Here is a 27,948-nt window from a genome sequence, read left to right on the forward strand (position 1 = left end):
ATGAAGATTAAACACTGATGTGATGATGTTCTTTGGGATGAACTTGCCATGTTTAGTCTTAGCAAACAGGGATTTTCATGAAGGGCACATGGTGGAGAGTAGAGTTTTTCATCAAATTACACTTTGCTCGGAGACAGTAATACTAAAATGGTAAATGTGTAAAGCAAATTTAATCAGATGTTTATTCTAAATTCCATTAAAAGTTTGTGTAATTCTCTACTGTGTTGTAAAGAGTTTAAACATTAAAAAAAAGATGCATAACTTGAATAATAGGATCGACGTCTTCACATGCCTTCCTTCAGCCAGTAGAATTTGTTTTTTAATTCATTATAGCTCCTCTGGCTTATGAGCCATTTTCCACTCTTGCTATGATATATGAGGACCAAGGTGACATGGAAAAATCTCTTCAGTTTGAGTTGATTGCTGCACATTTAAATCCTAGTGACACCGAAGAATGGGTTAGATTGGCAGAAATGTCTCTGGAACAAGACAATATTAAGCAGGCTATTTTTTGCTACACAAAAGGTAATTAAAATATTTTTCTTATTTTGTCTGATAAAATGTTACATAATAGATTTTTAAATAATTGTACTTGCTACTCTGGGGTGATGTTAGCTGAAATAAATTTTTTCCTTATATTCTGGCATACCAGTGGTAAGTATTTGGGGTTTCTCTGCTTTCATGTTTATCAGCAACTTTATATTGTGAGCTAATACAGCACAAAAGTTGGCAGAAGAACAGTGCCCTCAATTTCCTACTAAGCTCATTGTTGGATATAAGCTGTTCCTTGAAGGTTAACATCACATTAGAGTGACCAAATGAAGATTAATATAGAGATTCAGGTTCTGTCTGGTCTTAGATTAAACCTAGTTGAGAGTTCCTGTGAAAGTAGATTTGTTCCAGAATAACCCACTTAGCTCTATTGAAGAATTAGTTTAGAGTGTTTATTAAATTTTCTGAAAAGAGGATTGGTTATACCCAGGTATCATGAACCCCTTTTTGTGATAAATCTGTAATTATTTTTTTTCTTTTTAGCTCTTAAATATGAACCTACTAATGTCCGCTATCTGTGGGAGCGATCAAGCCTTTATGAACAGATGGGAGATCATAAGATGGCAATGGATGGTTATAGGCGTATTTTAAACCTTTTATCTCCATCTGATGGAGAACGTTTTATGCAGTTGGCTAGAGATATGGCAAAGTAAGTTTGGAGTGAAGTATATATAGATCCTTCTATTAATCATCTTAATTTAGAAGACAGCACATATTTGAAGTAGAGTGTATTTTTTTAGGTTCAAAAAGTGTTTTACTTCCTACGTTTTATATTGTGCTTAACTATAGAGATGGGGGTTTCTTTCAATACTTTTCTGTTTCCAAATCAGCTATGTGATTACTTACGAAAATTTGCATATACAATTACCTTCAAGTGTTCAGGGGCATGTTCTAAAAGGATGATTAGGTTGCCAGGTCTCCGTAACTTAGTTCAAGAAGGAGGGATGATCATCTATTTGAAATAGTCTAGATAGATCATTTTATAAATGAGGACAGACTATTAACATTGAAGATGGGGTGGGAGTTCTGGGGATAGGCAGCTCTTTGGAGAAATTTACTAGGGGAGTAGAGGAATGGGGAGATAATTGGTATGGGTTGTACGGTAAGAGATAAATTTTAAGTTGGGAAAAATTACAATGTATTTGTATTCAGATGGTATAATCCACAATTGAGGAGCACATTGAAGATTCGTGAGAGAAGGAACAATTGCTTGAGTGATATCCTTGAGTAGGTAGGTTGGAGAGAATGGGATCTAGTTGGGATTTGGCCTTTTAACTGTAGAAGGTAGAAGATATAGCTATGTGTAGGTGGGAAGATGTGTTGGGAATATGTCAGATGTTATGATCTGGTTCTTTTTGTAAACTAAGAAGCAAGGTCGTCAACTGAGAGTGAGGATCAGAGAGCTTTGGAGGGTTGAAGGCAGAGGAGATGAGAAATAGTTGTCTAGGTCCTTAGGGCCTTGCTGCAGCATTTGCATTACCTGGGAGCCTGCCATAAGTGTAGAATCTCAGTTCTACCCCTGCTCTTCTGAATCAGAATATGCCTTTTTACAAGATCCCCCGTTATTTTGTATGCATATATGCATATTCAAGTTTGAAAAGTGCTGGATGAGGTAACTGGAGCAAGATTGCTGATCAGCACCGTGGACCCACTTGAGGCTTGTGGTCATTAATTTAGAGTGAGTCTAGTCAACATGGTTAGCTGGACAGGTGGTGGTGAACAGTAGGCATATTTGGATTAACAAGGGTTGGGGTTTATCACATGACTTTATCAGAAGGGAGGAAAGGGCAGGAGCAGTGAGGAGATGCACAAAGGTATAATTATATTGTTGGTCTGTAGAGAAGGAGGAAAGTGAGGGTTGGAGACAGCAGGACAGTGAAACAGGTAGACGAATGCTTTGTAGATCCCACTGCGGTGGAAGAGCGCTTGGAATTGGGTGATGGGGGAATGAGCTAGAATGATACAACATAGCTTTTGGACAGTAAGATGCTTGACATTGACATTGTTGTACTGATGTTGCCCATTTTTTTCTGCATCAGCTGTGATTATGATTTTAAAAGTTTTTCTCCTCCCCAATTTTAAGAAAATGAAAATCATAGTTAATAGTTAGATGATGTAAGCAAGAATATGAATTTTATAATCTGAAATAAATATTCATCCATTTTGTCATTTATTTTTTTAGGAGTTACTATGAAGCCAATGATGTTACTTCAGCTATTAACATAATTGAAGAAGCTTTCTCAAAACATCAGGGCCTGGTCTCCATGGAAGATGTTAATATAGCAGCTGAACTCTACATTTCTAACAAACATTATGACAAAGCTTTGGAGGTAGGAACATGTATTAAGTTTCTCTGTTAGATTTTGGACACATTTCTGCATTTTAGAAATTCTTACAAATTGACAATTCCTCACTTCAGTTATATATATTAAACTACTTAGTCCATTTACATGTTATAAGGATTATTTGAATTGAACTGTACAAATCTTTGAATTGTGAAAAAGTTTTTCATATATCTCTATTGTATCATTTACTTTTTTCCTTCATTCTTTTAGGTAATTACAGATTTTTCTGGAATTGTGCTGGAAAAAAATGCAGAAGAAGGAACTTCAGAAGAGAATAAAGGTTGTAGTTTCCTCTGCATAGGATAGTGTACATAATCTTCTTGTTTATAATGTGGCATTTTGAAATTGATAGTTAATGTTCTCAAAACAAGTTTAACCAGAAGCATTTTTTTCAATAGAGATTTCATATCTTTTTCTTGTGAATATTTACTCACAAGAAATCTTTTTCTGGGGATCCCTGGGTGGCGCAGCGGTTTGGCGCCTGCCTTTGGCCCAGGGCGCGATCCTGGAGACCCGGGATTGAGTCCCACGTCGGGCTCCTGGTGCATGGAGCCTGCACCCTCTGCCTGTGTCTCTGCCTCTCTCTCTCTCTCTTTCTCTCTGTGACTATCATAAACAAATAAAAATTTTAAAAAAAGAATAAAAATTATTAAAAAAAAGAAATCTTTTTCTTTTTAATAAAATGTTATTTATTTATTTATTTATTTGAGAGAACACAGAGCAGGCGGAGTGGCAGGGAGAGGGAGAAGCAGGCCACAGGCCCCACCTCCTCAGCCCCATGGAGCAGGGAGCCTGATGTGGGACTCCATTGCAGGACCTCCGGGATCATGACTGAAGGCAGCTTCTTAACTGACTGAGCCACCCAGGCACCCCACAAGAATTCTTTTTAAAAAATTGTTTTCGGGAAGCCTGGGTGGCTCAGCAGTTGAGCACCTACCTTAAGCTCAGGGTGTGATCCTGGGTCTAGGGATTGAGTCCCACGTTGGGCTCCCTGCAGGGAGCCTGCTTCTCCCTCTGCCTGTGTCTCTGCATCTCTCTCTGTGTCTCTCATGAATAAATTTTTTAAAATCCTTAAAAAAATTACTATTTTCCATCCCTTTTATTTCTCAATACATCCATTTGAACATGGCATTTCTCACTGATCTGGGTCTTTTTTTTTTTTTTTTTTCTATAGTAAACCTGACACAGGAAAATACAGAAGAGCAATATATTAGGATAGAAGAGGTTTCTAGAAGCATAATTTAAGTAAACACCCAGAGGAAAGTGTGTTTCAGGCTGAGATCATAGGGTGTGGGAGCACTACTTGGTATGGACAGGATTAGATAGGGTTCTTTGGTTGAGGATCTTGAGTATCAGGAGTGGTATGCATGGAGTAGGAATTGGAATGGCATGAAAGCATGAATTAGGGCGTCTGAAAAACTGCCAATTTTGATAGTTTTCTTAGACCTGGCCTAACCTAGAGCCAATTCTCAAATTGTTTTGCCAGCCATATTTTCTTCAAGGTCTTTCTTTCCAAAAGTTAGATTCCTGTTGAAAATTATTGCTTTCCTTTGTTTTGAAAATATTAAGGAAAAATTGAGTTATGTTCAGGTTTTAGTTATAGATTTATTAGTCATTTTGATGTCTAATATATTTTGCCATGTTTCGTTGATCCACCCTTCCTTCTTTAGTTTCTTAATGATTTAGCATGTCTAAATTCAGGAAACCTCTTAACATAAATCAATAATATGTCACAGTTTAAGGAATGGTGTTTGTCTTAGTATATAAAATAATGGTGCATTTGAAATTTGGCATCTTAGAGTTTGATTAAATAACTTTAAAGATAATGTCCAGAATCCCTACTTTCTTTTTGTTTGCATTTGCCTACTGTATCTTTGTCCTTTTATTTTCAATCTTCCTGAGTTACATGATTTTAAGCAAGTGTTTTACTTTCAACATAAAGTTGAGTTATACTTTGTGATTATTTCTGAAATCAGATTTTGGATTTATACATCTATATACACTGTATCTTTAGTAGGTATGCCATAGCCACTGTCTGCAAAAGAATTGTGCTATGGATATAGTCTTTAGTCCAGTAGACTAGTTCTTATCCTCATGGAGCTCATGGACTAGTGTAAATTTAAATGTTAGGACTCTCCTTGAGTAGACTGAATTTTTTAAGTTGGCTTTCTATATCAGTTATTGTATTGGAGCTTAGTAATAAAAATAGTCTCTTAATTAAACTTGTCCAAATCCTTCTATGATTTTGTAATTTTGGGGAGTTCTATAATTTATATGATGCATTCTATAAAACATGAAGTTATTTCATTTTAATATAATTTTAGATTTTATTCCACCACTGAAATAAGTCTCTGAAGTTTCTTTGTGCTTTAGTTTTTTTCTGAAATGGAAACTTATTTGGAATTCAGTAGGCTTTACAAAATATAAAATTTTTTAAAAATATTTTAAATATGAATAAAAATTCCTTTGATTTCTCAGGACTTTAAAAATTGTTTTACTATAATGAAGTTTTAGAAAACCACATAGTATTTATTTTATCCTTTTCTTAGTCTCCTTATCATAGAAGCTTGAAAAGAGGCTTTTGAATTAAAAAAGAAAGAGTTCATATATCCTTGTTGGCCATTTTTGTCTCTCTCTCTCCTTTTTTTTTTCTCTGTAGTTTTGATAGAAGGTATGGGAGTTTATGTAAGTTTCAGATTAGTGGATAAACTGTTAGGAAAAGAATAGGAAGGATAATTCCTACCAAAGGACAGACTGAAGGAAGTAACCTAGTAATAGAGTTGGTCACATTAGAATGGACTATGGAATCAATTACCCTGAGTGAAGTAAATGAGATCTTACGTAGAAGATACAGTTTGCTTCATTTGCCCACTTTCTAAGCTTATGTTTTGGAACCACTTTTTGTGTGTCTGATCCAAAGCTGGTGAGAATGTTACCTGCAGTATACCTGATGGTGTGCCAATAGATATCACGGTGAAGTTGATGGTCTGCCTTGTGCATCTCAACATCCTTGAACCACTTAATGTAAGTAACATTAAGATCTGCACTTGAGATACTTCACATCAAATTCACACTGTTTTCTTTAGATGACAAAAAATTGTAAGTTTACCCTAAATTTCACATTTTCAATAACCAGGAAGTCACCATAAGCATCAAAGTGTTTGTGAATATTTTATAAAAATTGAACAGGGCTTAGAGTAATTTGTTCTTCTTTTAAAATGAGAACAATCCAGAGATCAGAATTTGATATTGGGCTTTTTAGAGAGTTGGTAAATTCTGACAGCTCTTCTCCAGCTCTTCTCTTTTGTCAACTTCAGACTAAGTATTTCACTGAATAAAAAAATTTATTGGGCATATACTTTGCAGACCGTAGGATAAAGTAGTAAATACAATATATAAATCCCTGCCCTCATGGATCTTTTGTTCTAATGGGATTAAATAGATAATAAAATAAGTATGTAAAATATAGGATGTTAGTTGGAGGTAAATACTCTGGGAAAAAAAATTAAACAAGAGAGAAGGGGAGTAGCAGTTGTAATTTTAAATAGGGTGGTTAGGAAAGGTCTCTCAGAAAAGGTGACATTTGAATAATGACAATTATCAGCAGACAGAGAGGCTTTGTAGCTTGGGTATGTTTGACTTGGCAGAGGAAGAGCACAGCAGGTCAGCATTATCTTAGCGCCTGCCATGTCTGCTTATAATAAGCCTTCAAAAGTAATGTGGTAAATGAGTGAATGATGGCAGTATGTGTTTTTTTTAATAGAGATACAGAACATGAATAGAAAAATTATTTAAACCTGTTTTCATGAAGTCCTGCTCTAAAGGGCTTGCCTCAGATAACTAATAGATATGATGTAAAAAGAGAAATATACATAGATACGCATGTTTGTAATGAATGTTTGACTGCCGGCTTTTATTTTGGGGTCTAGCCTCTCTTGACCACACTAGTGGAGCAGAATCCGGAAGATATGGGAGACCTCTATCTAGATGTTGCTGAAGCTTTTCTGGATGTTGGTGAATATAATTCTGCACTTCCCCTCCTTAGTGCACTAGTCTGCTCTGAAAGATACAACCTTGCAGTAGTTTGGCTTCGGCATGCAGGTAATAATTTTTTGTGGAAGGGAGTAGTTTTAATCATATAGGCAGGCAAGAACTTTCCCAAGATGGCAGTGATTATTTTAAAATATTAATGTCTTGGTGAAAGTAAATTTCTGGTTTCAGGACAGTTTTTGAAAGTCAGGTTTTTCGTTTGCTTGTTTTTTGAGTATAGTTGACATACGATGTTACATTAGTTTCAGGTATACAATATTAGTGATTCAACAACCTTACGAATGTCAGGATTTTAAATTGTCTTGGTATGCCGCTGAGTGATTTCCCCCACACTAATGCTTTGGAAAAATGATTCACTTAGGGGTACCAGAATGAAGTAGGACTAACATGCCTGTGTTAAAAATAACTTACACATGTCTTTTATCTGTCTTAACCATTGGCTCCGATTTCTGGGGTGCAGTCTAATTTTTAAAGAGTTTTTATGAGTTTATATTTAGCATGTTATTTTTGAGAAAAACGTTAATGTATTTTCTGTGTTCTCTGAGCTGCAGATATGCTCAAGATTGGGTAATATGTATAATTTCATTTTATTGTATCTAAATTTACAATAATCTGGAAAAAAGTAGAAAAAATAATTTAAGAGAAACAACTAAATTTCTTTTTTTTTTTTTAACTAAATTTCTTAAATGTAGAAAAGCCAAAAATACTCTAGTAGCATTTTGTATTGAATCCACTTAAAGATGCATTAAAATTTGAATAGTTTTTGTCTAAAATACTGCATGATGGCAGAAAGTTCTAGTAGTTTTTAAAATATTATATAATGGTAGAAAGCACTCTAGAGCTAGAGAGGCATTGATTGACAGTTTGGGTTATTTTGAGATATATGTCAGATCTGAAATTGCAAAAACACTTAAAGATTACTGTTTGGATGAGTGAACATGGATACAAATGTGATACCATCATAAAAACTTATATTATTTGTGGTATTTGAATTTTAAAAACCTGAGCAAGGAGTTGGGAGTTTTTATTGCCTGTTAAAAAAGTTTAACCTAAAGATGACACTCAGCAGAGTTGAGAAATTTGAGATTTAAGAGAGCAATTAGAGGCAAAAGTACTGTTAGGAGGTAATTGTAGTGAAAAAGAAATGAGATCAAAAAGGCCTAAATTAGTGTTGTCACTGTTACAGTGGAGAGAGTTCAACTGTTGGGACTTAATGATTGACATAAAGTTTGAGGAATAGAGTCCAATAACTCCCCTTCTGAGAACTTATCCTGAGGAAATAATTGAATGAAATGAGGGGTGGTAGTTTATATTTGGGATCACAAAACCCAGGAACCTGGGTTAGTAATAAAAAGTAATAAAAATGAGTGAAATGGGTGAGTGAAGAGGCCCAAGGCTAGAAGGGAGAACTGGGGAATCCTCTCTAAAGGATGATGCTGTTTCTCAGCATAGGCTGATATGCCATTTGGGAACAAGAGACACACTGTTGCCAAATCTAGATTTTTTGAAAGAATCCAGTAATTTGGGAGTTCTAAAAATCCTAATTTTAAAAAATGTAGACCACGTATTATTTTTAATAGCACTGTGACTTAACAAAACACATCTGTAGGCTAAATTGGTTCGCCAGTTTTTAAACTATGGTTTATATACATGAAAATTTTTACTGCAGTGTTATTTATTAGACTGAATATTTGGAAATAACCTAAATATCAGATGATATGGTTAAATAAATAATAGGTTGAATGTTATAACCATTCAAAATGGTAAGGAAGATGTGAGAAGTGTTTAAAGCTTAATGCTAAGTGAATAAAGCAAGAGACCAAAGTTGTACATCTATGTTGATTACATCGTTGTAGCCATTTGGATTTAGTTAGAGAAATTGATAGATTGATCAATCAGTAGATGGGAGATGAGAAGGGATAGTTGTTTTGAAGTACTGAAATATGCATTTCATTTTGGTTACAGTTCTTTTTATATCGCTGTAATGTTTAATTGGAAAAATAATCTTGGCAAGCTTACAAATCTGTAGATCATATTTATGCTTTATTTTAACATCATAGAATGTTTAAAGGCCTTAGGCTATATGGAACGTGCTGCAGAAAGCTATGGCAAAGTGGTTGATCTGGCTCCCCTTCATTTGGATGCAAGAATTTCACTTTCCACCCTTCAGCAGCAGCTGGGCCGTCCTGAGAAAGCTCTGGAAGCTCTGGAACCAATGTACGATCCAGATACTTTAGCACAAGATGCAAATGCTGCACAGCAGGTAGGGTCTGTCACATAAAAGGAAATTTTTTCTTGGTGGATTATACTTTTGAACTTTTTCCTCCATTAAAGAGGTCTCTACAGCATATATCCAAAAACTTTATTTTAGCTATCAAATTCAGTGTTTTTGAAAAGTGATTTTGAAACTTAAGTTTCAGCCTCTTGTTAGACATTGTAAATTATAGTTTCTAAAATATTAGATCTTGGGCAGCCCAGGTGGCTCAGCGGTTTAGCGCCGCCTTCAGCCCAGGGCATGATCCTGGAGACCCGGGATCGAGTCCCACGTCAGGCTCCCTGCATGGAGCCTGCTTCTTCCTCTGCCTGTGTCTCTGCCTCTCTCTCTCTCTGTCGTTTCTCCCTCTGCCTGTGTCTCTGCCTCTCTCTCTCTCTCTCTCTCTCTGTGTCTCTTGTGAATAAATAAATAAAATCTTAAAAAAAAATTAGATCTTAAATTGTGAAAGATCATAAAGCAAATGTTCTTAAGGTTGATTTCTAAAATAAAACTTGTCTGTGCAAACAATGCAACTTTGAGAAAGCAGTCTTGTCACATTATCATGTTTATTTATTTAGGAACTGAAGTTATTGCTTCATCGTTCTACTTTGCTGTTTTCCCAAGGCAAAATGTGTGGTTATGTGGACACTTTACTTACCATGTTAGCCATGCTTTTAAAGGTGGGTAGTGGTCTTTCTGTATATTAGTATTGTTGATTTTTTAAAGGTTTAGAATTTGATTTAAACATAGATTATAGCCATTTTGAAGAATATTCATTGGACCCATAGGACTTTAACCTGATCCTAATGTATAAAGCAAAATTGCTGAGTTAGTTTAAAAATGAAAATATATTTTAGTTTAGAATTAAATATAAAAGAAACAAAAATTACCATGATTAGGATTTAACTAAAGTTTGGGTAAAAGTTTTTTTAACTCACATTAAATTCATTATTATTGCCAGAACTTGACAAAATTGGTGGTTTTGAATGTGATATTGCTTGAAGTACAATTATCTGATAGAAATAGACTGAGAATCTTGCTAAAACATAGATTATAGCTGTTTTGTAACTGTTCTACTCTATTAAACTTTTACAAATGAAAGTCAGATGTAGACAGAAGACTTAGAGGTTAATGGTATGTACTGTTGGCCTTTTAACAACATGAGGAAAAAAAAACAATAACATGGGAATTATGGGCACCAACCCTAACACAGTTGAAAATCCATGAATAACTTTTGATTTCCTAAAAACTTAACTACTGATAGCCTCTATTGACTGGAAGCCTTACTGATAATGTGAACAGTTGATTAACACATATTTTGTATTTTGTCTGTATTATGTACTGTATTCTTACAATAAAGGAAGCTGGAGAAGAGAAAATATTAAGAAAATTAGAAGAGAAAATTCATTCATTGTATTGTACTATAAATAATCTATGTATAAGTGAATCTGTGCAGTTCAAACCTGTTTTTCAAGGGTCGACTGTAATTGAAAGCTTACATGAAAGTGTAAACTAGAGTAAGTGAAATAAAATCTTTGCTAGTACATATCTAGAAAAGTGAGAACCATAGCATAACCAGTTATGTTTTTAGACACTCCCGTGTGCTAAAAGTATTCCCTTTGCAAAAATGTTTTCCACATGTGACATCATTTCTGAGTCTTGCATTTTTGCAGGGAAATAGTTGTGTGTGTGTGTGTGTGTGTGTGTGTGTGTTATAAATTAATGTCAGTTGCCTTCTTTTTCCCTACTAAGGTACGATCTCAATTCCTCTGGTAAAAAAATAAGTCTATTCATCCTCTTTTAAGTGTTAAAATACACGATAATTTGGCGTCTTTTTTTTCCTAAAGAGGATTTTAGGCACACTTGCAGTACTTGTGACCCATAGATTTTCTTTCTTTTCTTTCTTTTCTTTCTTTTCCTTCCTTCCTTCCTTCCTTCCTTCCTTCCTTCCTTCCTTCCTTCCTTCCTTCCTTCCTTCCTTCCTTCTTTTTTTTTAGATTTTATTTAATTGAGAAAGAGAGTGCATGTGAGCAGGGGGAGGAGCAAAGGGAGAGGGACAAGTGGACTCTGTGCTGAGCACAGAGCTTGATGCAGGGCTTAATCCCAGGACCCTGAGATTATGATTTGAGTGGAAAACAGATGCTTCACTGGCTGAGCCACCCAGGTGCCTCCCCCATAGATTTTCTTTAAAAAATTATATGACTGAAGTGCCTGGCTGGCTCAGTCATAGACTGAGTCAATAGAGCATACGACTGTTGATCTCCGGGTTGTGAGTTTGAGCCCCATATTGGGTGTGGAGATGACTTAAAATCTTAAGAAATTATATGACTAAAAAATCTCAAATTATCATCTTTAATTCAGGTAGCCATGAATAGAGCCCAAGTTTGTTTGATATCTAGTTCCAAATCTGGAGAAAGGCATCTCTACCTTATTAAAGTGTCAAGAGACAAAATATCAGACAACAGTGACCAAGAGACAGCAAATTGTGATGCAAAAGGTAATTACATTCATTTGCTTTATTATATAATATATATTATTATTTATTATATAATTATATTTTTGGCTGAGTTGAAAAATACTCATGAAGTATCACCTGATAGTAATCTAATTGAAAAATATACCCTTCTCAAATAAAATGAAATTTTCTATCCAGATTCCTTAAGTATAGTAAACTCATTTGATGTTAAAAAAGAAAGGAAAGGTTAGGTTATGTAAATTACTTTTAAAAATTAAAAGGAAAACATCTTGGATCTTCCTGTGATAAAACTAAACAGAACTTCTGACTTTTTAAGAAGAAAATAAACCTTATTTTAAGAAATTTGTGAAGATTAGATGGCAATATAAATTATTATATTTGTCCAGTAACTTCAGTTACATTTCATCCTCTATTAAATTCAGTTTTGGCAAATGTAGCAATAGTCATAGAAACTCTGAAACTAAATTGTTTTGACCCAGTCTCAAGTAATATGACTTTAAAAGGCATCGATTTTTAGCTGGTAATGCATCAGGTTATTTTTGGGTCAGGTTATTACTCAGAAAACTTGAAGTCTAAACTGCAGGTTTCAGTCTAGCAGAAAATTATTTCATTGTTAATTAATTCAACAGACATGTTTTTTTTTTGTTTTGTTTTGTTTTTTTTTAATTTTTTATTTATTTATGATAGGCACACAGTGAGAGAGAGAGAGGCAGAGACACAGGCAGAGGGAGAAGCAGGCTCCATGCACCAGGAGCCTGACGTGGGATTCGATCCCGGGTCTCCAGGATCGCGCCCTGGGCCAAAGGCAGGCGCCAAACCGCTGCGCCACCCAGGGATCCCCAACAGACATGTTTTAAGTAATTGTTACAAGCATGGCAGTGTACCATGGGGTAGGATTTTATTTTATTTTATTTTATTTTATTTTATTTTATTTTATTTTATTTATTTTATTTTATTTTATTTATTTTATTTTTTTTTATTTTATTTTATTTATTTATTTTATTTATTTTATTTTATTTTTATTTTATTTTTATTTTATTTTATTTTATTTTATTATTTTATTTTATTTTATTTTATTTTATTTTATTTTATTTTATTTTATTTTATTTTATTTTATTTTTTATTTTTGGGGTAGGATTTTAGAATCCAGAAGAACTGAATCTCTATAAGCACATTATAAGGAACTAACATAAGCAAGGTTTTGAAGGGGAGGAGAGTCAGGAGAGGAATGAAGGTCAGCTGCTCGTAAGCTAGCCATAAATGCCCAGAGCCCTACCATCTCTCCAGTCCATAGATTCTGGGCCCACCCGAAAGGTAGACTCTCTGCTTCATGTGTTTAAGACTATATTTCCTTAAGTTCTATTTTTCTGTATATGTGATCCTGCCTGATTTTTTCTTTCCATATTTTTTGATTTTACATTCATTGTTGGTTTTTCTTAGGCTCGTAAGGTTTTTTATGTTAAGTTCATTTCCTCATGGTGGGGATCACATTACACTGGTGTGTAAGGATAAGGTGAATGAGGCCTCCTTAATGTTACATGCACCTTTGTACTCTGATTTTTTCACTCAGCATTTTGTCACAGATGTTTTCTTGTGTTGCTGTCTTCCCTTCATAGCTGTTCATAAGGAATGTGTGGTATTCCATTGGATAGCAGTTTCATGCTTTGCTTATTCTCTTATTTTTGGTATACAGTTGCTTCTGATAATTTTCTTTTGTAGATAATCATGAGTGAGCATATTCATCCCTATATATGTATCCTTTTTCTAAAAAGATTTTATTTATTTATTCCTGAGAGACACACAAGAGAGAGGGGGAGAGAGAGAGAGAGAGAGAGAGAGAGAGAGAGAGAGAGGAGAAGCAGGCTCCTCGCAGGGAGCCTGATGTGGGACTCGATCCCCAGACCGGGATCATGCCCTGAGCCAAAGGCAGATGCTCAGCTCAAACCACTGAGCCACCCAGGCGTTCCTATGTAGCCATATCTTTGACTTTATAGGATAGATTCTCAGAATTCTGGGTCAAAGACTAAAAAGTTTTTGTGGCTTTTGATTTTTCTCAGACAAGGCAAAATTTTTAGGGAAAAGTAGTTCTGAGGTAGAGAAAAGATAATTGAGATTATAAAAAGATCAGAACAGTCTGAATCTCAAAGTATGAATTTTAAGTCCTTTGCTAAGCAAACATTTGAATGTCTTGTATGTGTAGAACCCTATATCTGACTTCAGTCATGGAACACAAACTTACTCTGCCCTGGAGGACCATATATCCTAGTGAGCTCCGAGAGATATAAATGAAGTAGCTAGGCTTGGTAGCAGACAAATCCAAAGTAAGAATTACCTGGAATTGCAGATTGTTAGGCAGAGCAGAAAGAGTGGCTAGTATTGAAGGTAGTGTAAACAAGCAGCTTCATTGTCAGAAGATTGTTGGCAAGAATTCAGGCCCATAGAACTGTGGTTATTAAATTTAACCTTAAAATTGATCATATGAATTTTTCTAATACTGCTGTTTCTGAAAAACAGTGTCCTGATTTTCACTGGTATCATTTTAGCAATATTTGCTGTACTCACAAGCGTCTTGACAAAAGATGACTGGTGGAACCTTCTGTTGAAGGCTATATACTGCTTATGTGACCTGTCCCGATTTCAAGAGGCTGAGTTACTTGTGGATTCTTCATTGGAATATTACTCATTTTATGATGACAAGCAGAAACGCAAAGAACTAGAATACTTTGGTCTTTCTGCTGCAATACTGGACAAAAATTTCAGAAAGGCCTACAACTATATCAGGTGACTTTCCAATAACTTATTTTAGATTCTTTGAAATAGTATGTGTATTTACTTTGACTTAGTCTCTCAAGCTCAAGAGTAGTAAGTTGTTTTATTTTAACTCTTGTTGCTTACGGGTTAATTTACGTCATTGGCGATTCTCAGAGGCATGCCTTCTCATGTATTTAGCTTCTTGTGCCTTAGCTCCACATTATAAAATGGATATCATAATACTCCACCTGAAAGGATTATTTTGAAGGTTAAGTGAATTATTTATAAGGTCTTTTAATAATATCTGGCACACACTATTAGGTATTATTCACTGTTCATCATACTGCAGTTGTAGGGGCAGCGGGGAAATGGTGAAACTTAAACCGCTTGATTCTTTCTGGTTTAAATAAAAGTTTTGTTGAAAAGAACAAACAAGATGTAGAAATACTAACTTAAGCAGCATTTTCTGGGAAAAATCTTTGTGTAAATGTTTCTGTTTAAATAGATTGAGACAATCTGCTTTTCTGTGGAGGATTTTGCGGCACTGAAGGATTTCATTCTTAGAAATCAAAAGTTTTTCTTTTTATGTGATTTCTTCCCCTTGCCCTCTTTCTGCGATTTTAGGGTAATGGTAATGGAAAATGTCAATAAACCTCAGCTCTGGAACATTTTCAATCAGGTTACCATGCACTCCCAAGAAGTGCGACATCATCGTTTCTGTCTTCGCCTAATGCTGAAAAACCCAGAGAATCATGCCCTGTGTGTCTTAAATGGACACAATGCGTTTGTATCTGGTAGTTTTAAGCATGCACTCGGTAAGTGTCCTGGACATGACTTTGTCAAGTGTGGATAGTGTGGTGGTTAACAGCTAGTTCTCAAGAGCAGCATACCTGTGTTTATATAGCAGCTCCCTCATGACAAATTATTGTACCTCCCCTATGTCAGTCTCTTTATCTCTGAAATGGAGGTAATAATTGGACCTTACCTTATAGATTATTGTGAAAATTAAATGAGTTAATCTAAAGTGTTTAAAAATGCCCTGGCACATACAGTAAATAAATCGCTTATAAGTATTGGCAACAATGATTATAATTAATTCTAGTATTTATTTTCCTCTTGAAGCTTTGGTTTCAGAAAACTGAAGTAAGTCCTAGTTCATTTTAAAGGTCAATAACTCTTCCAGCTTAGGCTTGATTTTTTTTTTTTTTTTCTTAAGGGAGCATGCATGAGCAGGGGAGGAGCAAGAGAGAGTGAGAGAGAATCTTAAGCAGGCTCCACTCCACACCCAGCATGGAGCCCGACACAGGGCTTCTTTCTCATGACCTGAGCCAGAATCAACAGCTGGAAGTGTTATTAACCAACCAAGCTGCCCAGGCACCCTGGCTTGTTTTTAAAATAATTTTCATTTATTATGGATATTTTGCCACCTGTTTTTAATCTGCTATAATACAAAAAAAGGATAAAGATTTGCTGAGGGGTGCCTGGGTGGCTCAGTCAGTCATCTGCCTTCAGCTCAAGTCATGATCCCAGGGTCCTGGAATTGAGCTCCACATCAGGCAGTCTGCTCAGCGAGGAGTCTGCTTCTCCCTCTCCCACTTCCCCCTGCTCATGTTCTCATTCTCTCTGTCAAGTAAATAAATAAAATCTTAAAAAAAAAAAAAAAAAATTTGCTGATAGTTTGTTCCTTTAGGAGGTAAGTATGTCAAGATTTATTTACACGGTGCTTGCTAATCTAATTAAGCTCAGGAAAAATTAATTACTTTATTTTCTGTAATAATCAGAAGCAAACAAGTAGAAAAATACCTAGGCAAAAGTTTAAACTTAAAATGAGGCATGTATCTCTTGCTGCTAAAAGTTAGTGTTTACTTCTGAATAAACTGGGATATTGGCTATTTAATACTTTAATGTTTCTTCACGTATGGCTGGTATTTTTATAATTGTTCAGTAGGTAATCTTGAACATCAGGTGTTGAGACTGTCCTCTACTGTTTGCGCTTTTTGGAATTGTTTGTTTAATGTTAAGGAAATGTAAAATAGAGATTTAGATTGTTTTCTTATACTTAAGACCTTTTATAGAGGGTAAAAATAGAAAAGTCCAAATGGTAGTCTACCATCTGTGCTGCTAAAGAGATTCTGAGGTGCCATTCCTTCTGGCATAGAAGCTAGAAAGAATGAAGGTTTTTATCTGTGTGATAAATTATAGGTCATCCCTTTATAAGAAAATTTTGCTTAAAAATTTGCTTAAATTCCCCTATCTCATATACTTAAGCTTTTGACATGAAATAATTGCGTTTATAGAATACATGGAAACAAGGAAAACATCTTTTTCTCAGGAAAAACAAAATAGTGCTACTTTTGAGGAAACAATACCCATAATCTAAAAAACAAAACAGAACTATTTTTCTTTTTCTCAGCTCCATGATCCAGCATATTTGAATTTATAAGACAAATCGATTAATTTTACAAAAGAATTTGCCAAAAGACACATTCCCTTATTTCTTTTAAAATAGATTTAAGGTCATAAAATACATTGTGATCACAATTAATAAATTGTTTATTTTGGAACTATTACTCTACGTGGAAATGTCTAGCTGTGCCTAAAAGAAAGTTACTTTTAGTTGCTCATATTTAATCTTTGTAGTCAGGATACATTTATAGGTAAATCCTCCTAATTTTATCATATCTTATACATTGTTTTTAAATTCAAATTAAGGTGCATCTGGTTGATATTTTAGAAAGCACACTTTGCATATGTAAAATCAGTACCATTTAGCCATAAAACATATTTGAATAAGTCAATACATAAGGAAATATGCTCATGTCAAACCATCTGACATGATCTTTTTTCAGGACAATATGTGCAAGCCTTTCGCACCCATCCCCATGAACCTCTCTATAGCCTCTGTATAGGCCTAACGTTTATTCACATGGCATCTCAGAAGTATGTATTAAGGAGACATGCTCTTACTGTGCAGGTAATTTATTTGGATTTCTCATTACTTGGTTTTATGTTCTTTAAAAGTGAATATACTTAATGCTTTTAGAATATACTTAATGCTTTTAGTGTCCTGCTTCAAAAGTAACATCTGCTTAGTATACACGTTGAGAATTCCCAACACCTCCTTGTGTTCAGCACTCATGCACTCCACCTCTAGTAGTACTCCTGGCTAAGACTTATGTAGCCATGTAGAAAGGGGACATAGCCAAATAATATAGAAAGAAGACACAGGAAAAAACAAAAAAGACGACACAGAATCTGGATGCTTCCTTATACTCTGGAGCCACCTGAGGCCTTCAGTTTTCTAGGTCCTGAAGATTGATTTATTATAAGTCTGTTTAAAGAATATATACATACAGGGATGCTTGGTGGCTCAGCAGTTGAGCTTCTACCTTTGGCTCAGGGCGTGATCCCGGAGTCCTGGGATTGAGTCCCACATTGGGCTCCCCTCAGCCTGCTTCTCTCTGCCTGTGTCTCTGCCTCTCTGTGTGTCTCTCATGAATAAATAAATAAAATCTTTAAAAATAAATGACAAAAAATGTATGGATCCAGTAACGTATGAATATGTGATTATGTGACTGTTTCCTTACAGCATCAGCATTGTTAGTGTTAGCATCACTAACAAATTGGTCCTTTAAAGCTTTCTTGGTTCTTACAGCAATTTGAAATTGGTCTTTTTATTTTGTTTACTTTTCTTTATAGATTGTTTTCTCTAATAAAAGTATAATCTCCAGGGGCACCTGGGTGGTTCGGTTGGTTGGTTAAGCATCTGACTTTTTTTTTTTTTTTTAGATTTTATTTATTTATTCATGAGAGAGGCAGAGATACAGGCAGAGGGAGAAGCAGGATCCCTGCAGGAAGCCCGAAGGGGGACTCGATCCTGGGATCCCAGGATCACACCCTGAGCTAAAGGCAGACACTCACCCACTGAGACGCCTCCCAAGCTTCCGACTCTTGGTTTTATTTTTTATTTTTTTATTTTTTGTATTTATTTATGATAGAGAGAGAGAGAGAAGCAGAGACATAGGCAGAGGGAGAAGCAGGCTCCATGCAGGGAGCCCGACGTGGGATTCGATCCTGGGTCTCCAGGATCGCGCCCTGGGCCAAAGGCAGGCGCTAAACCGCTGCGCCACCCAGGGATCCCTCGACTCTTGGTTTTAGTTCAGGTTGTGATCTCAGGGTTGTGAGGTAGAGCCTACTTAAGATTCTCTCTTCCTCTGCCCCACCCCCCACGTGCACATTCGCTCTTTTTCTCTCTCAAAAAAAAAAATATATATATATTCCCAAGAGATCAGGGAGTCTCTGTTTTGTTCACTACTGTATCCATAAAACTTTTATGTCATTTTTATGTTTATATGTTTGATGCATGTAAAGACATATTTTTTTAAGTAGTTATGAAAAGAAAGAAAATGTTGGCTTGAATGGAGTGGCAGGATTGAGTAAAGGATTTTTTGTTTTGGTTTTTAAAGTAAAATGGTTAAAAAGAAAGCCTAAGTTCAAATGTTAATTGTTAAAGATGGATATTGAGGTTCATTATAATGTACTCGCTTGAATATTTGAAAATTTTCATAATACAAAGTAAAAAATTAAAAACCCAGAAATTCTCCTTTTCTTGGGTATTTATTTGTGGTATTTGTCCACTTCTTGCTCTATGCTTTTTTTTGTCTTAATGGATACTTTTGCTGTATTAAGTAATGGAGGATTGTTTGTAAGTCAAAAAATATGTAATGAGCACCCAATGTGCTGGGAACTGAGGATATAGCAATGAGTATAGAGGCAGAATAATTCCCTGCCCTTATGAAGCTTATATTCTGATAAATATTGATGGGAAGTTTTGATGGATTGACTCATTATCAAATAGTTAAAATAATGTAGTTTTTTGGCCTGGTAGAAAAAAAAATTTATATACTTCAAAGTAATTTAGAAGCTAAATTTCAAATTATAGTTAAACAGCAGTTTTTAATCAGTTGGAGATAGAGATTAAACAACAGGAGATTGGCGTATGGGAGTTTGTTGTCCTAATCTCTTGTACTTTTGTGTGTGTTGAACATTTTCCATTAAAAAAAGTTTCTAAAAACAAGTTTTATTGTTAATAACATGATTCTTAAATTGTTTTAATTTCTTATGAACCTATTTATGCAACATGACCATAGTTAATTTCCCTTTGGAGTACTTAAAAACAAACTAATTTCATATGTTTTACTGCCTTTCTTACCTTTATATTATACTATGAAAGTAAGCCTTTTATGATTTCTTATATCTATATTTAGTATTTTATAGACAGTGTATATTTGGGCCCTTAGTGGATGATGTGATAAAAATATTAGAAATATCACATTTTTAATACTTTTGTCACATACTTTTGCTTATAGTTCATTAAAAATTGTCGTATTTTTGCAGTTTTTATATTTGATTCATATACCTAAGAGATAAAATGGTTATCCCCATTACCTAGTTTTTAAATCACTAGTTATTTGAATAGCATTTCATAGGTCTCCTAAATTTGTTAATTTCTTAAAAATGCAACAGGTAACTCAAATCCTATTATTGTATCAAAAGACCTGCAAGTTTATTCGGGTTGTAACATTTCATCTGGGATTACTATTCATTCTCAGATTTTTGTAGTTTATCATCTTAAAATATGAAGATTCGATATTTCTCTGAGACTAATAGTTTATCGGCTGTACTTAACAGACAGCCGTAATTTTCACTGGCATAGAGGTCAGCCCACATAAGTGGGCTCTTTTATTATGCAAAATGTGTGATTTATTTAGTGAAGATAATTATTTTTATCTCTAAAATGCTTTAATTCTAAAGAATCCATTAATTTTTATTATTTATTTAACGAAGAAAAAATTTGTGACCATTTATTTAGAAGGCAGATCCAAAAGATTGCATTTTATATTCTATACTCACAGGTAATACATTTTTATTTCATTACTTAACATAGGACACTTGTACTTCTGCAGTTTGTAACTCTGTTGGTGGTAACTTGAAGCTACATTAAAGAGGAAAATGAATGCAGGAGAAGGTGAAGAAGCAAGTTATTACTTTTTGGACACTGTGACACACATGGAGCCTGCATTAGTACAGCTGTGCTCTGAAATAATCAGTTTTTCCATAAGGTCTGAGTCAGAAGCTTTCAAGGGAAAAAAAAGTTTTTTGGGTTAAGAATTCATTAAGGTCCTGAGAGGTGACTAACAAAAAGATACCCTTTACCCAGAAGTTATAGTCAAGTGAGTTTGTCCCTGAGAAGAACCTTTCTAAAATTATCATTGTCATTATAAGGGTTCAGATTTTATATTTTTGCTCCAGTTTTTAGACATCTTGAATCAAAAATTTATTGGCCTGTAATGTCACAAAAACCAACTTGGAACCTTAAAAAAGAACTCCTGTGTTATGAAAGATTATGGATCTTTGATGTAAGATTATAGATTACGGATCTGTGACTTTGGCTTTGTTTTGTGTGACTGTTTTTGCCCTTAGGTTAAAAAAAAGATCTTTTATATCTTCAGAAGAGGTCTTGACTACTCTGTGATGTGACACTATGCTGCAGACATAGGTTCTCTTAGGATGAGACTGTCTCTTTTTTTAATATTTATATCCTGTACAGAATACACATATATTGGTTCAAATACATACTTGGCAAATCAGTATAATACTGAATTGTTGATCTCTTTGGTAGGGCTTTTCCTTTCTTAATCGATACCTCAGTATCCGTGGGCCCTGCCAGGAATCATTCTATAACTTGGGCCGTGGCCTTCACCAACTGGGGCTGATTCATCTTGCGATCCACTATTATCAGAAGGCCCTGGATCTCCCTCCACTTGTGGTAGAGGTATTGTATGGTTTACTTTCTTTTTTTTTAAGATTCATTTAATAGAGAGTGTGTGTACACACGTGAGGGGGGGGGGGGATGGGTGTGTGTGGAGAGAATCTCAAGGAGACTTCATGACGTGAGCCAAAATAAGAATTGGTGTTTAACTGAGCCACCTAGGTACCCCTGTATGATTTACTTTAAAAACTGATGAGTCCTTTTATCTACAGAGAAGTGAGTGCAGTTAGTTCATGTTGTAGTCCAGACAGTGAAATAAATTAGAGTGTATTTTCTTTATTTATTGAATGTATTTACGTAATTGTGTTCAGCAACAAGCAGATCCTTGGCATTCTGGCCTTGTGACCTGATCAGCAACCATGTGGACATACACAACTTGCGGTTATGACATTTCAGTTACCTTAAGGTAGCCCCTGTGGTTTACAGGTATGAGCTGGGAGACAGAAAGCCGGAGTATTTTTTTTTTTTTTGTAAGCCAGAGTATTGATTAATATAGTTCACTGTTCATTTTCAAGTTCACGTGTAACTAACATATATTTCTTTATAAAGATGAAAGACCAGTATAAATTTTCTTTTAAGATCATGTTAAGATAGTATAAAGTGTTGCTAATACTATGATAATCTATGTCTAAAGTCTAATTCTTATTTTAATTTCTGAAGAAAAAGTATTTTCATTGTTAATTTTTTTAAGTTGCACTCATAATCCTCACTCCTCACATACCCTCACAACTGTTTTGTATTACCCTTGTTCAACATTAGTCATTAAACAAGTAAATACATATTTTTATAGTTATGCTGATGAAATATATATACTTTTGTGTCATTCATACATACCTTTAGGTATTGCTCCTTAAGCTTTATAGGCATCATTTTCATTGTTGCAGATATTTTTACAGTTGACTCCAAAATTTTGTATTGGGGAAGATTTAGAAACATAGATCTAACCTATTCCATTGAGTTCATTGCTTTGCTATTTAAGTAGGACGAAAGGTAATAATACCCTTAGGGTAATTGCTATGATTAATTAAGTGTATGCCTTCCTATACCTATCCTGTAAGTGCCTTTTTATTATATAGTACAGGTATTTTTTTTCCCCATCTGGTCATTTGTGTTATTATTTATGTCTTTTTAAATGTGTAAGTTTTACATTTTTTAATGAAATCATATCTATTAACTTTTTCCTTTCTAGTTCCTATTTTTGCTATTATACTTAAGAGGGCCTTTCCTTTTTTCTTTTCTTTTTTTTTTTTATTTTTTTAAAAGATTTATCTATTTAGTCATGAGAGACACAGAGAGAGGCAGAGACATAGGCAGAGGGAGAAGCATAGACATAGGCAGAGGGAGCCCGGTGCGGGATTTGGTCCCAGGACCCCAGGATCACAACCTGAGCAAAAGGCTGCTCAACCACTGAGCCACCCAGGTGCCCCAGGAGGTCCTTTCCGTTTTTTGTTTTCTTTTTTTTAGGAGGTCCTTTCCTATTCAAGATTATATTATTATATTATTCAATAATATTTTTTTTCTTTTATGGTTTCATTTTTTTAATTCTAAATTCCTAATTCATCCAAGCTCATTCAGCTATGGCTTGTGAGACTCTTTAACTATTGGCTAGACATTTTAAATCATTTAATAATGCACTTAATTTACAGTGATTACTTAATATTACAATGATTAACTGAGTCAGCATTACCTAATAAAAATTTAGGTCCAAGGTATATGCCTAGTTTTATTTTTTTTAGTATCATGAATTTTAATATTTGAAAGCTTACACTTACGAAACAGTATTTTCCATAAAATTGTCCTGGTTGTCAGTCTGAAATACAACTCAGTCATGTATCTTTCCCTCCTAGGGAATGGAAGTTGACCAGTTAGACTTACGAAGAGACATTGCCTACAACTTGTCTCTCATTTATCAGAGCAGTGGGAATATTGGAATGGCTCAAAAGCTTTTGTATACCTATTGCACTATATGAAGTACAACTGAGAAAGAAGCATGGTGCTCTGTGTGTGGACCAATATTTTCTAAGGGCTTAATATTAACCCCAAAATGGAAATTACAATTTCAGAATTATCTGTGTATTTAATTTTTCATATGTGATAATGATCTTTTGATAGATAAGCAAAATTATTCCTACAAGAATTTGTATATTGTTCTGTCATTTTCTTTTAATATTTTTTAGCAAAATTGTCCCCAAAGATGAAATAGATAATGTTAACCTTTAAGCCAGCTTGGGGTTGAATATGCTGATTTTTTACTCTTCATTCATCTGTGCATTCGGAACTATATGTTAAACACCTATGTACTAGGCCCTGTGATGGGTGCTTGGAATACAATATTAGGGCAGAAATGACCTCTGAGTACATTCTTTAAATACAGAATTTGCATATTCAAACTTGAATATATATTCATTTGAAGGAGATGTTTGTTGCATTTCTGCCTACATTATCATTGTTGAGTCATCCAATTTATTTGTGCCCCGTTGCTATTGCACGGGCAGTTTCTCAAATACATAAGAAGGAAGTTGCTTACTAAAGGAAAGATGAGTTAGGACTCTTGCTCATATCAACACAAGTATGTAATTAATTCACTTAGCTCCTCAGATAACTATTTGAAATGGTTATGTAGTAGGAAGACACATAATTGAGTTAATCTTTTACTTTTCACCTGCATGTATCTTTGTTGTATAGATCGAGACCTGGTAGGCTGGCATAATTCAGAACATCCTGTTCTGAAGCAGATAAAAAAAAAAAAACGCATTATCAATGTTGGTGGCTTTCTGACAAAAAAAATAGAAAAGAGAGGACCACATTCAATAACGTGACATAGGTTGCATTTCAAGATCACTAGGAATGTAAGAAGGCTAGGTATATGGATAAAGTATTGCTATGATAAACTACGAAAACTAGATTAAACTTTTATTAAATATGATATGTTCTTGAATCTAAATAACAATACTTTTAAGATATAGCATTGGTCTACTAACATCTTTTGAGAGTTTCTTTTTAGGGGAAAATGCTGTAATATGTGTGTGGATTATAAGACGTAGTGTAATTGTGAGAGGAAACCAAGTATGAGACTTAATGGTCAAAGAAATACAGCGAGGGCTTTAGGAATTCTTATCACCCTTTATCCTGTATACATAACTTTGTAGTTGGAAAGCAAAATTTGTATATAATAAGTAAATGTATCGTGCATTCTGTGTGTATTTAAATGTGTATATAATTTAAATAAATTCTATTTTTATAATTAAAACAGTTTCACATGCTTATATGTTTTATTTCATGCCATTTGTGGTACTGATAAAGCTAATATCTTTGAATCTCGTGAAATTGAGTATTCTATATTGAGTTCTTTTGAATTAAACTATGCTATGGAAAAAATAAATAAATAAACTATGCTATGACTCCAGCTGAAGTGCTGAACAGCCTTGCAGGAAACTTAACTCTCTCTAGCAGTATTCTAAGAAAAAAAAAGTTGACATTGCATGAATCTGTTTAGCATTTAAAAGCAAAGCTACCATTTCCTGAGTGTGCCAAGTACAGGGCTGGGTACTCTAGATATGTCTCTGCTCCTCTCAGGGAATCACCTGCAAGGTCGGTATTATTGCTGATCTTCTTATCGCCACCTTATAAATGAGAAATTAAATGTCATGTTCAAGATCACTAGCAAGCTCCTTCATAGGAACATACTTACTCTAGCTCAGAGTAAGAACATAAACATTGAGCATGTTTATTTTAGAAAGAAAATGGAGAATAGCTGTTATTTTCTTCTGTCCACTAGGCCTTCAACCTACTAAAAAAGCCTTGTAGTAAGTAAACCTCTTTGGAAGTGCCTTTCAAAAAGCTGATACTTTCTTACCTATCATCCTCACTCCAGCCAGGGGATGCTGACAGCCACTTCACACAGTAAGATTTTTTTCTATTGGTCTCTGTTGATTAATAAACTGAGCGTCTCCCACTCCAAGCTGGGCCAATCAGGAGTTTCCTCGCTCCGTCCTTGGGAATTTAGGAGTGAGATGGGGTTTTTCTGTAGGATTGAAACAGAGTTTAGAAGACATTTTCTGCTTTCCCTGTGGGCTGACTAGCAGTTAACCCCTCCCACTGAGCAAGAAAAACAGAATCTATGTATCAAGCAGAGCTGGGAGATGCAGAGGAAACTCCAAGGGTTCCTAGAGGTTTTCCGGTTCCCATGCCTGTCCTTTCTAAAGCTGTGTTCTTACCCATGGGTTCATTGTAGAAGATTAACCCAATTCTACAATTCCGCTTTTTTTCTTTTTTCTTTATTCATGAGACACAGAGACACAGGCAGAGGGAGAAGCAGGCTCCATGCCCCATGCCGGGAGCCCGACGCGGGACTCGATCCCAGGTCTCCAGGGTCACGCCCTGGGCTGAGGGCGGCGCTAAACCGCTGAGCCACCCGGGCGTCCTGAATTTTTTTTTTTTTTTTTTTTTTTTTACAATTCCACTTTAAAATTTAGACTGGCTAGAGTTTTTCTGTTATTTGCACCAAAAATAGTCCCGCCACACAATCCCTATTCAGCCGTCGTGCTTTCCCGCGGCTTTCTGAAGGGCGGGCGGGCGGGCGGGGAGCCACCAGGCGGCCTCCGAAGCTCCGGGCCGAGCAGGGCTGTGCGCGCTGCCGTGGGGGCTGAGTCTGCGCACGTGGGCGCGGAAGGCGAAGGCGGGTTCGGGCCGCCGCGGTACCGCAGACCCACGCGCCTTCCCCCGGGCCGGAGCCCCAAGCCCAACTGCCAATTACAACTTTCGAGGCATCCCGAAGAAGCGGTCCAACGGGCGACGACGCGGGGAGCACGGCGGACGCTCAGTCCTCCCGCAGGGGGCCCTCGGCGGGGACCTGGGGAGCCCGGCCGCCGAGCGGGCGCCGCGGAGGGAGTCCGCGAGGACGAGGACGAGGACGAGCCCGAGGACGAGCCCGAGGACGGGCCAGCGCACGCACGGCCGGCGGCCGGCAAATGGGCGAGGCACACGGCCGGGGCAGCGGGAAGCAAGCGGACTGACGCCACGGGTCTCCGCAGGCCCGAGGGGGCGCCGGGCCCGGGGGCGGCGGCGGCGGCGGCGGCGACGTCTTCCGGGCAGCGCTGCCCTGGCCTGGGGCCCCTCGGCCCCTCCCGCCACCACCACGGCGGGCGGGCGGGGGGGGGCGGGCGGCGGGTCAGGGGCGGAGTCGGGTCGGGAGGGGCGTCGGGTCGGGGCGGCGGCGTCAGGTCGGGAGGGGCGTCGGGTCGGGGGCGGCGGCGTCGGGTCGGGAGGGGCGTCGGGTCGGGGGCGGCGGCGTCGGGTCGGGAGGGGCGTCGGGTCGGGGGCGGCGGCGTCGGGTCGGGAGGGGCGTCGGGTCGGGGGCGGCGGCGTCGGGTCGGGAGGGGCGTCGGGTCGGGGGCGGCGGCGTCGGGTCGGGAGGGGCGTCGGGTCGGGGGCGGCGGCGTCGGGTCGGGAGGGGCGTCGGGTCGGGGGCGGCGGCGGCGGGACAGGAGGGGCGTCGGGTCGGGGGCGGCGGCGTCGTCGGGTCAGGAGGGGCGTCGGGGCGGGAGGGGCGGCGTCGTCGGGTCAGGAGGGGCGTCGGGGCGGGGGCGGCGGCGGCGGGTCAGGAGGGGCGTCGGGGCGGGGGCGGCGGCGTCGGTGGAGCCCCTGCAGCGACAGCTCCGCGGGAGCGAAGGGCGGGGCCGGGGCCGCCAAGCGCCGCGACGCGGGAAGTAGAGATGCGGCGGCATTAGGAGCCGCAGGTGCGAAGGCGCGCGCGGCGAGAAGAGAAGGGAAGGGAAACAGGCGAAGATCCGAGCTGATGACGCCCGGCGTGTAGCTGCTGAAACTGATCCGGTGGGAAGGTCGGGAAAATTGTCACCAGGAAAAATGGAGACTTTAAGAGGAGGAAACCTCGGGAGGAAACTGGAGGCTGCACGGGAAGTTGTGTGTGGCCGCGGCCGGAGCTTCGAGACGCGTTCGTATTTGGACGTGTTCGGCGGCCTGGTTGTCCTTCCCGCGGGGGGAAACCATTACTGCAATGAATTTTTTTTTTTTTTCTTACAGTTTTATTCTTTTTTAAAGCCGCTTCCGTGCCCGCCGCGGGGCCCTAGGCCGCACCCCGGCGCGGCGCTGCTCGCTCTGGGCCGAGCCCCAGGACGCGGCGTCCGCAGTAGGTGGCAGTAGAGGCCTGCGAGTCTGCAAGCGGAGCCCCTCGTTTCCTTGTCGGGGCGGTTATGCCAGCGTTTAACGTTTTCCCCCCAAAAGCTCACATTTTTTGTACCTGGGTAGAAAAGTCCGTCCCCTCCCGAGCCGGCCCCTGAAGCCTGTCCCCGTCGCGTGCCGCGGCCGCCGGGCCCTCCGGGGTTGCTCCCTCGACCCCAGAGCCCGGCACTGCCCGGCAGCCCCGTAATGGCGCCCGCGTCCGCCGCTGGCAGAGCCGAGGGAAGCCAGCCAGGCCGAGGGGTGGCGGGGCCGCCTACGCTTTAGGCGAGGGCGGCGGGTGCCCGCGTCGACGCTCCGAGGAGGGTCGGGCCAGGAGAGGGAAGGGCGAGGCAGGCAGGCGCCGTGGCCCTCGTGGCGCTCGTGGCCCTCGTGGCGCCCCCTCCACGCCCACACGCTGGGAGACTTGCTTCTCGGCGCGGCCTGTGCTGTTCGGGTGGAGGCGCCGGCGCGCGTGGCCCGGGTGAGCCGGGGTGAGGCCGACCCCCGC

At 38.0% G+C, this 27,948-nt stretch overlaps 1 protein-coding gene and 1 long non-coding RNA gene across 8 annotated transcripts in view; one reads left to right on the forward strand and one right to left on the reverse strand.

Annotated features, from left to right (window-relative positions):
- The window catches only part of GTF3C3 (general transcription factor IIIC subunit 3), a 42,080-nt gene extending 17,570 nt beyond the window's left edge, over positions 1-24,510 (forward strand). For both annotated transcript variants that reach the window (XM_072812704.1, XM_072812705.1), the window contains exons 5-18: positions 334-525; positions 1,036-1,201; positions 2,735-2,882; positions 3,108-3,177; positions 5,818-5,921; positions 6,827-6,998; positions 9,008-9,210; positions 9,780-9,881; positions 11,563-11,698; positions 14,221-14,458; positions 15,053-15,243; positions 17,278-17,402; positions 21,111-21,263; positions 23,108-24,510. In XM_072812704.1, the coding sequence (XP_072668805.1) occupies positions 334-525; positions 1,036-1,201; positions 2,735-2,882; positions 3,108-3,177; positions 5,818-5,921; positions 6,827-6,998; positions 9,008-9,210; positions 9,780-9,881; positions 11,563-11,698; positions 14,221-14,458; positions 15,053-15,243; positions 17,278-17,402; positions 21,111-21,263; positions 23,108-23,230 (2,123 nt within the window). In that variant the 3' untranslated portion in view covers positions 23,231-24,510. The remainder of the gene's footprint in view (positions 1-333; positions 526-1,035; positions 1,202-2,734; positions 2,883-3,107; positions 3,178-5,817; positions 5,922-6,826; positions 6,999-9,007; positions 9,211-9,779; positions 9,882-11,562; positions 11,699-14,220; positions 14,459-15,052; positions 15,244-17,277; positions 17,403-21,110; positions 21,264-23,107) is intronic.
- On the reverse strand, positions 160-27,686 carry LOC140625427 (uncharacterized). Of its 6 annotated transcripts, none has more exons than XR_012024769.1 (5): positions 27,520-27,686; positions 25,117-25,284; positions 24,776-24,883; positions 9,860-10,004; positions 8,974-9,217 (listed from the first exon to the last, which is right to left on the reverse strand). It is a non-coding gene; the product is annotated as an uncharacterized lncRNA (long non-coding RNA). The 6 variants fall into 6 exon arrangements; XR_012024770.1 differs by lacking the exon at positions 27,520-27,686 and adding an exon at positions 26,113-26,318; XR_012024765.1 differs by lacking the exon at positions 27,520-27,686 and adding an exon at positions 26,017-26,317.
- Between the last annotated feature and the right edge of the window lie 262 nt (positions 27,687-27,948).

This window comes from Canis lupus, chromosome 36 (genome assembly GCF_048164855.1).
Source record: "Canis lupus baileyi chromosome 36, mCanLup2.hap1, whole genome shotgun sequence".
In the NCBI taxonomy this organism is placed as follows: Eukaryota; Metazoa; Chordata; class Mammalia; order Carnivora; family Canidae; genus Canis; species Canis lupus.